General features: G+C 47.7%; 1 protein-coding gene across 1 annotated transcript in view; it reads right to left on the minus strand.

The window, feature by feature from the left end:
• Positions 1 to 12,770, minus strand: part of arhgap33 (Rho GTPase activating protein 33) — a 32,913-nt gene extending 20,143 nt beyond the window's left edge. The window contains 8 exon segments of the mRNA XM_048260080.1: positions 538 to 660; positions 1,452 to 1,544; positions 2,003 to 2,140; positions 2,892 to 2,978; positions 5,552 to 5,636; positions 6,572 to 6,663; positions 7,931 to 7,965; positions 12,454 to 12,770. Of these exon segments, the coding sequence (XP_048116037.1) occupies positions 538 to 660; positions 1,452 to 1,544; positions 2,003 to 2,140; positions 2,892 to 2,978; positions 5,552 to 5,636; positions 6,572 to 6,663; positions 7,931 to 7,965; positions 12,454 to 12,553 (753 nt within the window). The 5' untranslated portion in view covers positions 12,554 to 12,770.
• Positions 12,771 to 14,480: the final 1,710 nt, after the last annotated feature.

The following is a 14,480-nucleotide window of genomic DNA, read 5'->3' on the forward strand; positions in this document are numbered from 1 at the left end:
CCTGAGGAGGAGGAAGAGGAGGAGGAGGATGAGGAGGAAGAGGATGAGGAAGGAGGAGGAGGAGGAAGAGGAGGATGATGAGGGAGGAGGAGGAAGAGGAGGATGATGAGGGGAGGAGGAGGAGGATGATGAGGAAGGAGGAGGAGGAGGAAGATGATGAGGGAGGAGGAGGAGGAGGAGGAAGAGGAGGATGATGAGGGAGGAGGAGGAGGAGGAGGAGGAGGATGATGAGGAAGAGGAAGGAGAAGATGAAGGGGAGAGTGACGTCCAGGGGAGAAGAGGAGGTGTAAAGACTGTTGGATAAGACAGAGCTGCAAGTTTCTGAAATACAGAAAAGAAATAGAACCACGGCTAAAACAGCTGTTGAAAAGAATCCCCCCACTCACCAGTTAGCGTCATGGATTCAGACATTCAACCCAGAGTTCTAATCACCCATCACGCCCTTTGTATCACCCATCTATCTTCAAGACCATTTTTTAATTGGTAGCAATTCCTGGTTGCCGACCTGCATCTGATCTAGATTCTGATTGGCCGTACCTCAATGGAGATCTCGTCGCTGGCCTGGGCGGTATAGCGCTTGATGACGTGTGCGGCAGCGATGGCAGGGACATTCAGTGAGGCCTCTTCTTTCAGCATAAATCTGTTGCCGTGGTTGTCAATCTGAGGGGGATAAGGTAGCCACACATCAGCATTTGCCCCCATTTCATCCCATCCACATCAAGCTACGCCTTCACTCCCTACACTAGATGAGCAACAGGTTGAAAAAACTTCAAAATCAATTCTAGACACTTAGGCACCATGTACAGTTTATTAACTGTTTATTTATATTTGCTTGTGATGCCAACTGCCTCTGACAGCCCTTATAGCAACTCATTTTTTGTATAGATTCTGAACATTTTGCAACACTTCTCAAACCGTTATGGTGCCACCCAAATGAAAGATGCCATGACACTACAATTGGAAACTCTGGCATATTGTACACTACAATATAGGCATGGTTTAACCCCTAAGCCGGTACATCACACCGGTGTGACGGGAATGTTGGAAATTGATCGTTCTAAAGAATGTTTGGGTTCATTCAGAGCCTTAAGCCCAATTCACACCAAAGATACGTGACGAGACGAAACCGTTGCAGAAAGGAGTTACAGCGGTGTGAATTAAATGTTGCACGACATCGCAAATCTTTGGTATGAATTGGGCTTTATCATAAACTGTATATACAGTCTATGGGCTTTATAGTTAGATCTCTCTCTAGGGCTCTGGGTTCATTGAATTGAACATGGAATTTCAGAATCTTACATTGTTGCAGAACAGAATCCTCAGCTAGAATGTTCAAAACTCCCCTGCTGAAGGGTAAACATGGTTGTTTTCACAATCATTGTCAACACATCCATTACAGTTGTGGCTATGAAGCGGCCCCTGAGTCATGGCACAGCCCCCATGGTCCTCACCTCCATCCAGGTGAGCACAGGCCCACAGTTCAGCTTGTTGTCCACAATCATAGAGAGACGACTCAGGTACTCTGACAACAGTGGGGTGAAGATCTGATTGGAGAGAGAGAGAGAGAGAGAGAGAGAGAGAGACAGAAAGTGCATAAGATGAGGCTAGAGAAAAGCAAAAACAGCACTGACCAGAATCACAGTCATTTGGATTTGTCCTGATGATTTAGATGATATAGTAACATACAGAATAAAATAATGACATAACATCACAAAAGAGGCAACTTTCACATTTAGCTGCAACAGCACTTCAGACTAGGATTCCAAACTAATCATGGACGGTTGTCCTGTATGTTAAGCAGGCACAGCTCTAGCTCGGCATACCCAAGGGTCCGTTCACTGCCCTCGATGGCTGCGTGCTGACCTCAATACCGTGCAGCTAAAAACGTTTGCGAGCGTCCCGCGCTAGCTTAAACCCGGGCGACGTCTGAAAAAGCCTCCCCCTTGCGGCAGCTCGTTAACTCCCGGACGACAGAAGGAGCTGGAAAGGAGGGCGCGCTTACCTCCACCTTGTCTCCGAGCTCGGCAAGCGGCGGCAGGGCCAGCAGCTGGGAGTAGCGGCGGTCGTAGATGCACTGGTGCAGGTGGGCGTCCAGCGTGCAGAACTCCTCGTATGACCGCCGGACCATCCACGTCTTGCCCTACATGCGGGGAGAGAGACGGAGTGGGTACACGATAAACGAAGAATTAATGAAGTCAAAGGAGAGAGCGAGAGAGAGGTGGACTGTGAGTGACTGTGCGTCTGCGCAAGAGAGGGTGAACAAGTGAGTTTGGGCACATGGAAGAGATGGAGGGGGAAGTGGAAAAAATAGAAAAAGGGAATCTGTGAGAGGCGGGGAGAGGCAGAGGGGGACCAAGTGGCGCTAGAAAGAGAGAGGAGAGGAGGGAGAAAACAGGTAAAGAAACACAGAGAGAGAGAGGGAGAGAGAGAGAGAGAGAGAGGGAGAGAGAGGAGAGAGAGAGAGAGAGAGAAAGAGAGAAAGAGAGAAAGAGAGAGAGAGAGAGAGAGAGAGAGAGAGAGAGAGAGAGAGAGAGAGAGAGCTATGGGGCGGAAATGGAAAATATGTAACTCCACAGGTGAAAAGATCCCAAAACCAAAGTGCAGCGATGAGGAAAATGTCAATGGACTAGAGCAGCACGCACACACACGCACACACACACACACACACACACACAAACACAAACACACACTAACAAAAGACCCACAAAGAAGAGTGCAGTGACAGTATAGTTGCTTGATCAAGAAGCTTGATGGTGCATGCTCCCTCATGTGCTTGATGGTGCATGCTCCCTCATGTGCTTGTTGCTGTGACATGTGACGATAGGGACAGGAGTAGGCTGGCCTGGGTCTGTGCCCAACGGCACTCCTGTGGCTAGTCTGTGCCCACTCACCTGGCAAGACACCTGCACAAGGAAGACCAGGTCTTTGGTTGCGCCCGTCGTCCAGCTGGCATCGTTCTGCTCATTCGCAAACTGCAACTGTGCCAGCAGACGTTTGAAAGCAGGTACACACATACACACACACAAATAAACAATTAGTTATGAGGAGAAACAGGTGGGCAATAACTTCACACTCAATAAACTCTTCAACTGATGGCATGCACACACACACACACACACACACACATAGATTACATTTCACTGCATCACACAATAAGCTCATAACCTCAACTTCCTGATTTTGAAGTTACTGGTCACCTTGAGTCAATAACTAAACAGTGGTCACACATCTCACATCCCTGCACACCTGCACTGACTTCCTCTGTGAAGTCCCCTAAAACACACAACACACACATGGGAACACCGTCCACCAGCCCTAAGTCCCTTAAACAGCGTGTAGGACTAGAAACAAAGGAGGTTCACTTTCCTCCGCCTTCCACAAAACAGTTGTAATGTTCCGTTGTCAAGTAGTCTCTTGGCACAGAAAAGGGTTCTGCACACAGTAAGAGCCTAGACACAGCTGAGGGCCCAACAGAGGACAACTCCAAGGGCTCAAGAATTTCCCTTTGTTCCGATAAATCCATGACGAGTGTGAGGCCAAAAATTATGCTCTTGAACTTACTCAATGATACCAAATTCCTTGGCCAAGCGGCTTTTCTGCCGTGTTCCGTCACTGCATGACAGGGCAGACAGACGGACGGACACTCCCCTCTTAAAACAGTGGGATCATGTCTAAGGAGTGATTAGCACTGCTGTGAAATAGTGCTAACATGCTACGCACAGGGGGCTACGTATGTGGGAGGTTTACTGACGTTGAGGGGCCGCAGACAGACAAATCATTTGGGACATGGGTTGTGAAATTCTAGGTCAACTATCTTTTTAAGCTTGCGGTGTACAAACTGCGCCTGTGTGTGTGTGTGTGTGTGTGTGTGTGTGTGTCTTAAGAACACACCTCATTAGACAAAGTTTGAGAGTGTGGGTCTGTGCACGCACATGTGGGCTTGCATGCCATTGTGGCATGAACGCTCTGGGAACAAGGATAAAAGGACGGTGCAGGACTTTGCATTTCTTAAGGCAGCAAACACAGACGGACACACACGCACAGCCAAATATGGTGTTCTTAGGACACACACACCCACATAGGCGCGTACAGACGCGCACACAAACACACACCAAGGCTTCAGATCTGCACACACAGATCAACAAATTACAGTTGCTTGTGTAATTGTGGGATATGAATTAAGCCATCCTAAATGGCCACAATGATGCTAATTGTGTCTTAATGACTGGGTGTGCAGGTGCTGTTTTCTGAGCGTGTCAGAGCATTGTTATGAATACATGTGTATGGAGCACCATTTCTTTACGTGGTGTGACAAATGAGTGGATCTGTGTGCGTGTGTCTTTATGTTTGTGTCTATTATCCCAATGTAAGTTGAGGGAGTATGGTTGGATATGAAAGGAGATATAAAAGTTTACTGTGCTGCGAATGAATAAATAGATAGTTTGTGTGTGTGTGTGTGTGTGTGTGTGTGTGTGTGTGTGTTTGTTGCTCGATTGTCGCAAAATCATGATAATTTTGGTCAATACCGAAATCGCGCCCTAGTGTATGTTTGAGAATAAGTGTGTATTTGTGTGTGTGGTATGTGGTGGTGGTGGTGTGTGTGTGTGTGTGTGTGTGTGTAAGTGAAGGTCAGGCACAAAGAGAGCAGTAGCTTCAGCCCTGCAGTCCTTCCTGCTCTACTCTCCAAGCTTCTATGTGTCCAGAGATCCACCAGAGCTCTGGGGCTGTTCCAAACAAACACTGACACACACACACACACACACACTCTGAACCATTCATATGGAAATACACATATATGCATGTTCTTATAACAAGGACAAACATCCTCAAAGGACTAAAAATCCTCAAATGAAACACACACAAAAAGACTCATACAAAGGTATTTCTTCTCATTTACAAACATTAAAAACCAGAGAGACAAACCTCAAATGAAACCCACACACACACAGAACCCAGCCTCTCGCTCTTGCTCGCTCAGCCTCCAGCCTCTCGCTCTTGCTCGCTCAGCCTCCAGCCTCTCGCTCTTGCTCGCTCAGCCTCCAGCCTCTCGCTCTTGCTCGCTCAGCCTCCAGCCTCTCGCTCTTGCTCGCTCAGCCTCCAGCCTCTCTGGTTTCTCTTTGTGCGCTAAGCGCCCCAAAGGGCCCATTAGCTTCCAGCCAGAGACAGCATGAGTGAGGTCACAGGGCAGCCCTTCTGTTTCTGCTGCCAGTGGGACATGGCTGCTAATGGCATTAGCATCTCTAATGCAAACTAGCTGGCCAGCTGGATTAGCAGCCGGGTGAGTGTGAGTGGACGGGTCAGACAGGGCTGTACCCAGCTGGTAAACCACCTGGGATGAGTGGCAGCTTTGGCAGACAAGCTGGTAGTTGATGTAGTCTCAACAGAGAAAAGGTGATATAGTCTTGGCTAAAAGCATACAACTATTTTTAGTCGTTTCAAACAGCCCATCGGAGAGAGTTTTGTTGTGGGGTACTTTGTCACTCACCTGTACTGATCAACACTTTTCATATCACCTAGGCTTCAAGTAAGCTTACAATGTAAATAAGCTTACCTCAATGGAAGCGAAGTCGACATTGTCGTAATGGAAGTGGGCACAGTCGGCAAGCTTGGGGAAGTGGCCTTTCACAACGGACAGCCTGAAACCAAACACAAACATGAACACACACGCATATACACACACACACACAAAGGCACGCACGCACACACACACAGAGTGTGATACCCGCGATAACTGGAAAAGCTTTAAATGCACTCAGCCGTCCTACAGCAAAGCATAACAATGCAGCCTGCATTTCCCGTTTTAGATCAGAGTACTTTCACCGCTCAGGGCTTCACTGCTTCGCTACCACAGACAAATGAGTAGTCTTAAAAACTCCAGCCACAAGAGGAGATACTGGCACAAAAACACATGAACAAATGTATCTCTTAAATAATGACGCAATAATGCTGATATAGAATCCTTGGCTACTAATCTCGGTGTTGGGATGGGGATGAGTGGGATATTATTGTTCCAGTTCACATTCATGCATGGGACATTGGCAGCTCCTGCACATTATCTGCCATGTTTTCAATATTGTGCTACTTTTTATCCTTCAAACGTGTGCGATCCAGACAGAACTGATGGCAGCCCATGTTTTAAACTGGCACAAATGATTTGCATGTTATGGATGCGGATGCGGCACAAGCCACAGCAGAAAGTCTGTGGACATTAAAGGTTAATTAGGTCCTCTGTGGAACTGCAGCACGGTATCGGCTGGGGGGGCTGTAGGAAGTGAAACTGAACTTCCTCTTATTTTCATGTTTACTGGTGTGGGAGGGCTGTTTGTTTGGCGTTTTACACACAATGCATATGCAAAAGCTTGGGTCATTATGAATAGCAAATTATCACAAGCACATTTGCAGCCTCATCTTAAATATCCTGAAAAGGTAGACACATGACTCTTTGTGCCACATACCTTTACATATACAGTATATCACTATAAAGAAATGGTTTCCTCCATGTTCATGTCGAACTGCTTCCCAAGCTTGGCAAGTCTCTGTAAGGCCATGCACAGTGACCTCCACCACTCACCTCTTGCTCATCTTCCCCTTCAAGTTGGCAGTGGTGCCCACAGAGCGGGTAGTGGGCTCCCCGGAACTGTCCAGATTATCGGTGCTCCGAGCCTAAAGGACAGGCGGCGGAAAAGAAGAGGGGAGGAGAGGAAGAGTAAAAAAGAGAGGGATGAGGTGAGGTGAGGTGAAGTGAGAAGTGAGATCTCTCAGATAATGGTTCTGCGGTGTATGCATGCCAAAGTATCACCTGATGGCAGAGCACAGTTCATCTGATCTGTTAGTAGGAGCTGGAGAAGGGTTACTGAGCAAGAGAGTGCAACTTTCATGTGATCAACTGAGTCAACATTTTGTCAATGTAGGCTAGTGATAAATATTCATGTGGGCCATGTTATGAAATACAAACCCCATAACTGACATCAACCTCATCCTGGAGGCTGGAACTTCAATCCCTAATTCTGACAAGCATAGCGCACAGTTGAGGGGATTGAAGAAGCAGACCATCAGACAGGCTCAGGAAGTAAATCACTTGCTTGTTGCACTCCAGAATGGGAAGATTGTGTGTGTGTGTGTGTGTGTGTGTGTGTGTGTGTGTGTGTGTGTGTGTGTGTGTGTGTGCAAAAGGAAAGGAGTGGTACAGGCTGCTTAGTTAGTTAATCCTTAGGAAGCACAAGAATTTTGCATATGTTAGGAGTTGCTCACTTGCAATTGGCTGACTGGAGGCTGATGTCACAATGCTGTCCCTGACATGGGCAATCTGCTGACTAGCACAGATGGAACTAAATAGCAAGCTGGCTAAACAGACCCTTATGCCTCTCCAAAGGCAGACTGTGTTAATCAGGGTAGCCTGCCTGCCTGCCTTGATTTCTTGTAGGATGACGGCACAACACCCATGCCTGGTGGCCACCATTATTTATGCTTTCATGTCTTCTCACGATTTAGTTTTATCAAACCTATGACATATACCGTGTCCTTAGCATTGTGCTGGATTTGTCCAACTGCAGGTATACTGCTATAAGGGCGTCCTCTGGGTATGTGAGAGTTTACACATATATAGTCTATGTGGACATTTTAGTGTATTTAGCAGTAGCAGTACTTTGGACAATCCGCTGCTTTTGCTGTGGCCATTGAGAAACTAGGTCTAGAGGCTACTTCTATCTTTATAATTACATATGATCAAGACAAAATAAGCACAAAGCTTAAGTTCAAAGCCAATAATGTTTTTTCTTCAAATCAAAATACATGGGGTCTCCAACCTCGTTCTTGATTAAGACAGACAGACAATCCTTGGAGCAAAGCATTTCAGATATTGCAATTGATTGGATGCATCTGGAATCAAAAAGTGGGTCATGGAAGTTGCACCCACCCCTGCTAAACTTACCGGCAAAGTCAGCTGCATCACGGGTAAGGACAAGCCTTGGGAGAGTTTTAAACAAGGGATAATGGTTTCAGAAGAAATGGCAGAAGACTGATGAAAACTAATGAGGGAATGGTTTGGAAACTGAGGTCCCAGACAAGAGATAGCAGACAAAACACTCAACCCAAGACACACTCAAATGGCCTTCACCGGTGATTGTAACAAACACTCTCTCATTGTTTTGTCTAAACACCTTAGCCAAGGTCTCACGGATCTGGAAACATTTCACATGTAATCTGGGCAGCCAGTTGTGCTGTTCACCTGACGGTCTCTAAATCCCTCCCGGGTTTTAAGAGAATGCCGTCAGGATTTGCATGCTGAGGCGATGAAGCCGAAATCTGAGGCGAGTAACGCTTTAGAAAAGCTATCGCCTTGGATCAGTCAAACACCAAAAATCCTAAACTTAGTCCTATGCAATTTGCTCGACCCTCTGTGTGGGAGTACATACACCTTCAGTAACCTGCAGCAATATTTATCTGATAGAAAATAATGGGGTCCATCCCCATTTACCCCACATTCTTCATATGTCTCCTACCCTTCCTGGTGTGTGTGTGTGTGTGTGTGTGTGTATATGTGTGAGTGTGTGTGTGTGCGCGTGTGTGTGTGTGTGCATGTGGAGGCATCTCTAATATAATCTAGTTCTTCCGGGCTGCTCCCTAATGCCAAACAGACACTATGCCATTCACACAGACAGGAAGAGGAACAGCTGCAGCAGAGACACCCCCCCCCAGCACAAGAGAGAGGAAAAAGAAGAAAGATAAGAACATAAAGCTGGTCATGTGGGTTCTTCAGTGGAATAATATTATAAAGTGCAGGCACACACGAGCACACACACACACGGTTAGGGGGACTAGGAGCATATTGATTTTGAAAAGGTTAATTGAAGTCACATTTGACATTTCAGTGATCATCTATCTACCTCCTTTCCACATGAACACACACACACACACACACACACACAGTGGGTCAACCAAGGAGAACGAGAATAAACAAACTATTGAGGCAGAGTGACATTCCTGGTGAATAAAGTATGTCGAAAGCTGATTAAGATATAGTGCTTCTCATGGGAGGCTTGCTGATAATCACATTCACTCACAATAGGAAGAGTGTGTGTAAAGGAGAAGCAGAGAGAGAGAAAAGAGTAGGCCTATATGTGTGTGAAATACTGCTCTGAATATTTGTGTGAGAGAGAGAACGACAGAGAGAGAAAGACAGAGAGAGAGAGAGAGAGAGAGAGAGAGAGAGAGAGAGAGAGAGAGAGAGAGAGAGAGAGAGACAGAGAGAGACAGAGAGAGAGAGAAAAGAGTATGCCTATATGTGTGTGAAATACTGCTCTGAATATTTGTGTGAGAGAGAGAGAACGAGAGCCAGAGAGAGACAGAGAGAGAGAAAAGAGTAGGCCTATATGTGTGTGAAATACTGCTCTGAATATCTGTGTGTGAGAGAGTGAACGACAGAGAGAGAGAGACAGAGAGAGAGAAGAGTATGCCTATGGGGGGTGTGTGTGTGTGTGTGTGTGTGTGTGTGTGTGTGTGTGTGTGTGTGTGTGTGTGTGTGTGTAAGTAAGTGTGTGTGAGAAAGATCGCTGAGAATGTGTGTGTGTGCGTAAGTGAGAGTGAGGGATCGAGCAATCCACTAGTAGTACTCAAGAGAGTTTTCAACACAAGAACGATGACCTCATCCCAACAACACCATCTCTCTATGGATTTCGGTGACTCATCTAGCATCCACAACTCATCGCACACTTCAAGAAACTCCACCGCTAGCTCAACCCAGACTCCCATAATCCTCCTCTTCTGATGTCCATATGCGTGTGGACTGAGTTCAAAGGTCATGGGTACCACCTCCACTCCACCCCGCCACCGCTCCTTTGGTCTCTTGTCCAAAAGGAACAGCGGAGCTGTCCATGTCAGACTGGGTGGTGCTCTTATGCAAAGCAGCACCTGGCCGCACACGCAGGAGCAAACACAACCTATTTGCTTGCGTGTCTGGCTGCAGCACCTGGTGAGTAACCTGATGTCTGGGCTAAGCTAAGCTAAACCAGAGGGCTAGCACAGATGTTAGCAAAGCAGAAATAATCTAACATGGCCTCACTGTGACACACCAAACACTGTAAGGCGGGGGATCATATTAGGCAGCGGCAAGCTTCCTATTGTTCTCTATGGTTCGGCAGCGGAACGGTGGCAACGCTGGCGTAACGCTAGCGTTGAACAAGCTGAGCGTTGAACTTTCAAAGCGCAACGCAAGCGTATTCAATTGACAACCGTTTGTGTTGCTTAGGAACGAGACAAAACTTATTATGGTCTAAGCGTTGCGTTACGTTTGCCGCTGGCTGATGTGATCCTCGCCTTACAGTGACCTGGTGTAGCCTAGAACAGTGACACAGCACATAATACAAAATTAATTGTATTCAAGCAATCCTTATTAGATCATCTGTCTTTGTAAACAAACTGTCTTTCTGGGACCATCTTTGATTGACTGACCGACATCCTGTGTGACCTATCTATACGTTTCACGCCCACAGGGGCACTGGGGAGCGTGGCCCTCTGATGAGGCCGTGATGGAGGCTGCCTCGTCCCGCTGCAACCCCACCCACCCCCAGTAACTCCACACCTCCTCTGCTGCCGCTGCTGGTTCGGGTTTCCAGCCGACAGACGAAGTGGCACAAAAGCCAACTGTAAACAGATCTGTGGTGCACAACTCCACCACTACACGAACCACCCACCCATCCAGCAGGCCTCCCCATGCAGAAGCACACAGACAGCGATGTGACATGCTACAGGCGCCCGACGGCTCTGCCCTCACCATGGATAATGTAAGCCATGCTTGAAAAACATACAGTCCAGAACCCAAACATGAAAAGAATACAATGCTCACAGTGGTATAGGACACATTTGGCCTCCGGGTGCAAGAACTCTAACGCTGAAACGCTAAACCTTCACACCCCACCTTCATGTCTCTCCCTTTCTCACTTATTTCTGAAGTACCTTCAGCACCATCTTCCTCTTCCTGAACATGTCCGGGTCTCCAGCAGACGTCTCAGGACGCCTCGGAGTAAGGGAGCGCTGGGCTGGGCTGGGGTGGGCTGAGGGATTCAGATGTCAGTTGAGTCGCAGGCCAGACCTCCTATCCGCTCGTGCGGGTCCATCACCACCACCTCAGCTGTCCATCTCTGCTCTGCTCATACCAACCCTGCCCTTCCCTGCCCATCCGCCAGCTACTCTCACTGCCGTCCGCCGGACTGACCGGTAACCAGAGCTAGCGCTGCTGCTCCTACTACTGCTGTTACTGCGGCGGCGAGACACGCGCGCACACACGCACACACACACCCCTCACACCTGTTGAATATTTCACGACCCCAAAGGCTGCTCTGAAGTCTGGGGTCATTGCCAGCATGTCAGCTGTTCTTGGGAGGATGAGGCTGGTCATGTGACTTAAAGGCTTTCTTATTGTGCTACATGGGCAGTAGGGCTGTTAACGTGTGAAGAGCTGGGACACATGGGGCAGGACACAGACCACAGCCTACATCCAAAACAGTCTCAGCTTTAAAGGGATATGGGAAGGGTTGCATTGCACAAGAATGGGTGCGTCCAGTTGATGTGGTGGTGACCAATGACAGCTGAACAACTCGTGTCACCTGCACAGGGTTTAAACCACTCTAACGTCCTCTTCCAAACACAAAAGGTCTAGTCTAGAACACCAGTGAAAATTAACACAAACATAGGCCTAAGTCAAATCTCACCACACCAGTTCCCCTAAAGGCACAAAGCACCAGTTGTGCCTCAGAACAGCATGTTAAAAAGTAAGTAAGCTACCTCACCTTCAAGCTTCCCAAGTGTAAGTAGCCAGCTGGTACGATAACCGCTGCGCAGTATGTCAAGTAAACCTCCTTCCGAACGCCTTCAGAGACGTGCTGGTGAGAGATGGTAGCACCCATGGGTTTATGCTGCCTTGCTAGCACACACGCATCGCAATCCCATGATGCAACAGGTTGTGAGATCGAGCCCATACAGGCACAGGTCTGAGCTGCTCTGTTGTTTGTTGGTCAAACACAACGCAGCTAAATAAGTCTCATCTGCACTTCACATTTACACAAAGCCAAAATAGCTCCAGGGGAAAAAGGTAAAACATGCTTGTGTCTCCAGTTCTGCGCTGACACAGACCAAAGTAAAACCAACAACTGATTAAAATAAGCCAGCGTCAAAGTTAAACAAAAATCCCACAGCAACATGCATTGACAATACACACACAGTGGACCACATTGAATCGCATGCTTACACGATGATCGCGCACACATAGGCCTACAATACAGACCTGAAAATAACCAACAGACCACGTGCAGAGCAACAGTAGCACAATCAGACAAACACACAGACACATACACACATACACAAATCCACATATAAGGTACGAGACAGAACAGACAGGGTTCAGAGAGGACACACACACACACACACGGTACGAGAGGGTTTAGAGGGGACACTTACCAGGCATGTCTGTCAGGCTCAATGCTCGCACAAACATGGCGCATTTCCGAACCCACTGGGGTCCCGACACTTGACACAGGGAAAGGAAGATAAAGTCCATTTAATCTCACACCCATGAGTGTATGAGAGGTTTGTGTGTGAGAGCAGTGTGTGTCATTTCTATAGCTCAAAGCACCTCCCAGATGACACTAATCAAAGTGAGTACTGACATTTGATAAATTGCCATTTTTCTGATGGTTTAAAGAGGTTTATGAATTTGAAACTTACTAAGCAACACTAACATACATGTGTGGATGGATTCATGAACTTAATATGACACAACAGTAGGCAGTACTGGTTCCTGCAAGGATGGTGAGAAGAACCCCCCCCCCCCACCCACACACACACACCATCATCAGACAGCAGTTTACACTGAGGACACTGAGGCAGGCATGTGTGGCAGTCGGATCACTATTACCTTAATGACCACTGAAGTCAAGCTGTCTTAATGACCACTAAAGTAAGCTGCTATCTGTGTTGGTTTGTTTGTGTGTGTTTGTTTGTTTGTTTGTTTGTGTGTGTGCATGGCTTCAGGCTGTTGTTTGTGACACGTGTGTGAGTTGGAGAATAGACTGTGATTTTCCTTCAGCAACCCCCTCCCCCAGACACACACACCCCTTTCATAGCAGCTTATCTGACAAGCAAAAACACACAAACACAGTTTAAATGTGCGCGTGCATGACAATGATAAAGATAAAGATAACTGCCATGAAAACAATTCTGATGATAATGATGAGATCATGCAGAGAGATTATTGTGTGGCAAGCATAGAGGCCATACCAGAGAGAGAGAGAGAGAGGGAGAGATAGAGAGAGAGAGAGAGAGAGAGGGAGAGATAGAGAGAGAGAGAGAGAGAGAGAGAGAGAAGAGAGAGAGAAGAGGGAGGGAGAGAGAGAGAAAAAGAGAGGAAAAGAAAATGTGTGTGAGTGGGCAAGTGAGTGAGTGAGTGATTGAAAGAGTGAGTGAGTGAGTGATAGTGGCCATAGAGGGTGTGTTATACAGGCTCACTGTCTAGGGGGTGAGGCTACTGCAGACAACTGTGTCCCAGGGGACCTACTGATCCCATCGACTGGACGGATGTAGGAGAGGGGGGTTGGGGTGGAGGCGCCAGACAGACACGAGTGCGACACGAGGGCTGTGTTTATGGTTATGGTTACACGGCCGCCCTCACTCTACTCCCTCTCTCCGCCTTCGCTCGACCCTTTCTCTCTGTGCCCCTCCCTTTTGCCTCTTCCCTCTTCTTCCAGCTTTCACTTTCTCTCCCCCTCCCCCTCTCCTCCTTTCCATCTCTTTCCCCTCATCGCTCATCTAATTCTCTGCCCATTTCATGGCCCTGTGTGTTGACCAAACTGTACGCCCAGCGTAACGAACTCTGGCTGTCCGGAGTTTAAATTAATTCAGGGATTGAGACAGAATTGGCAGCACATTCAATTTGCATTCCAACTCAAGAGTTACAATAAGTATGTATGTCTGTATGTATGTGTGTGTGTGTGTGTGTGTGTGTGTGTGTGTGTGTGTGTGTGTGTGTGTGTGGTGCCTCGGACTGTAACTTCTGCCTAATGGGGTTTTAATGATGGACTGCTTTTCTCTCCCGACTTGGGACACCTGCTCTGGGTGTCCCTGTGAGGCTGTTTGGAAGCTTAACCAAGAGGGAATAAGGGCAGCCTCAGTGCACATCCGTGTGAAATCCTCTGGAATGAGGACTATTTGGCTGCTATGGGAACTGGGGCGGCCCTTGAAAGCTGCTGGTGGGACCGGGGAGTGTTTGTGTAGGGAGGCTTTCTCCAGCTGTGGGAGAGCAGAGTTGTGTGCTGCTGCTCCCTTTGCTCTGGGCTGAGGTGGGCTGACCAGAGCTCAGCTGTCGGCAAATGATCTGGCCGTCCAGGGATTCCAACCTGCCCAAACAGCAGAAAGAGCAGTAGCTGCAGCAATCGTAAGCCACACAAGAGGTGTGTGACATGCATTCCAACAACACCACCATGAACGTT

The sequence above is a fragment of the Alosa alosa genome, chromosome 13, assembly GCF_017589495.1.
Source record: "Alosa alosa isolate M-15738 ecotype Scorff River chromosome 13, AALO_Geno_1.1, whole genome shotgun sequence".
Classification (NCBI taxonomy): Eukaryota; Metazoa; Chordata; class Actinopteri; order Clupeiformes; family Clupeidae; genus Alosa; species Alosa alosa.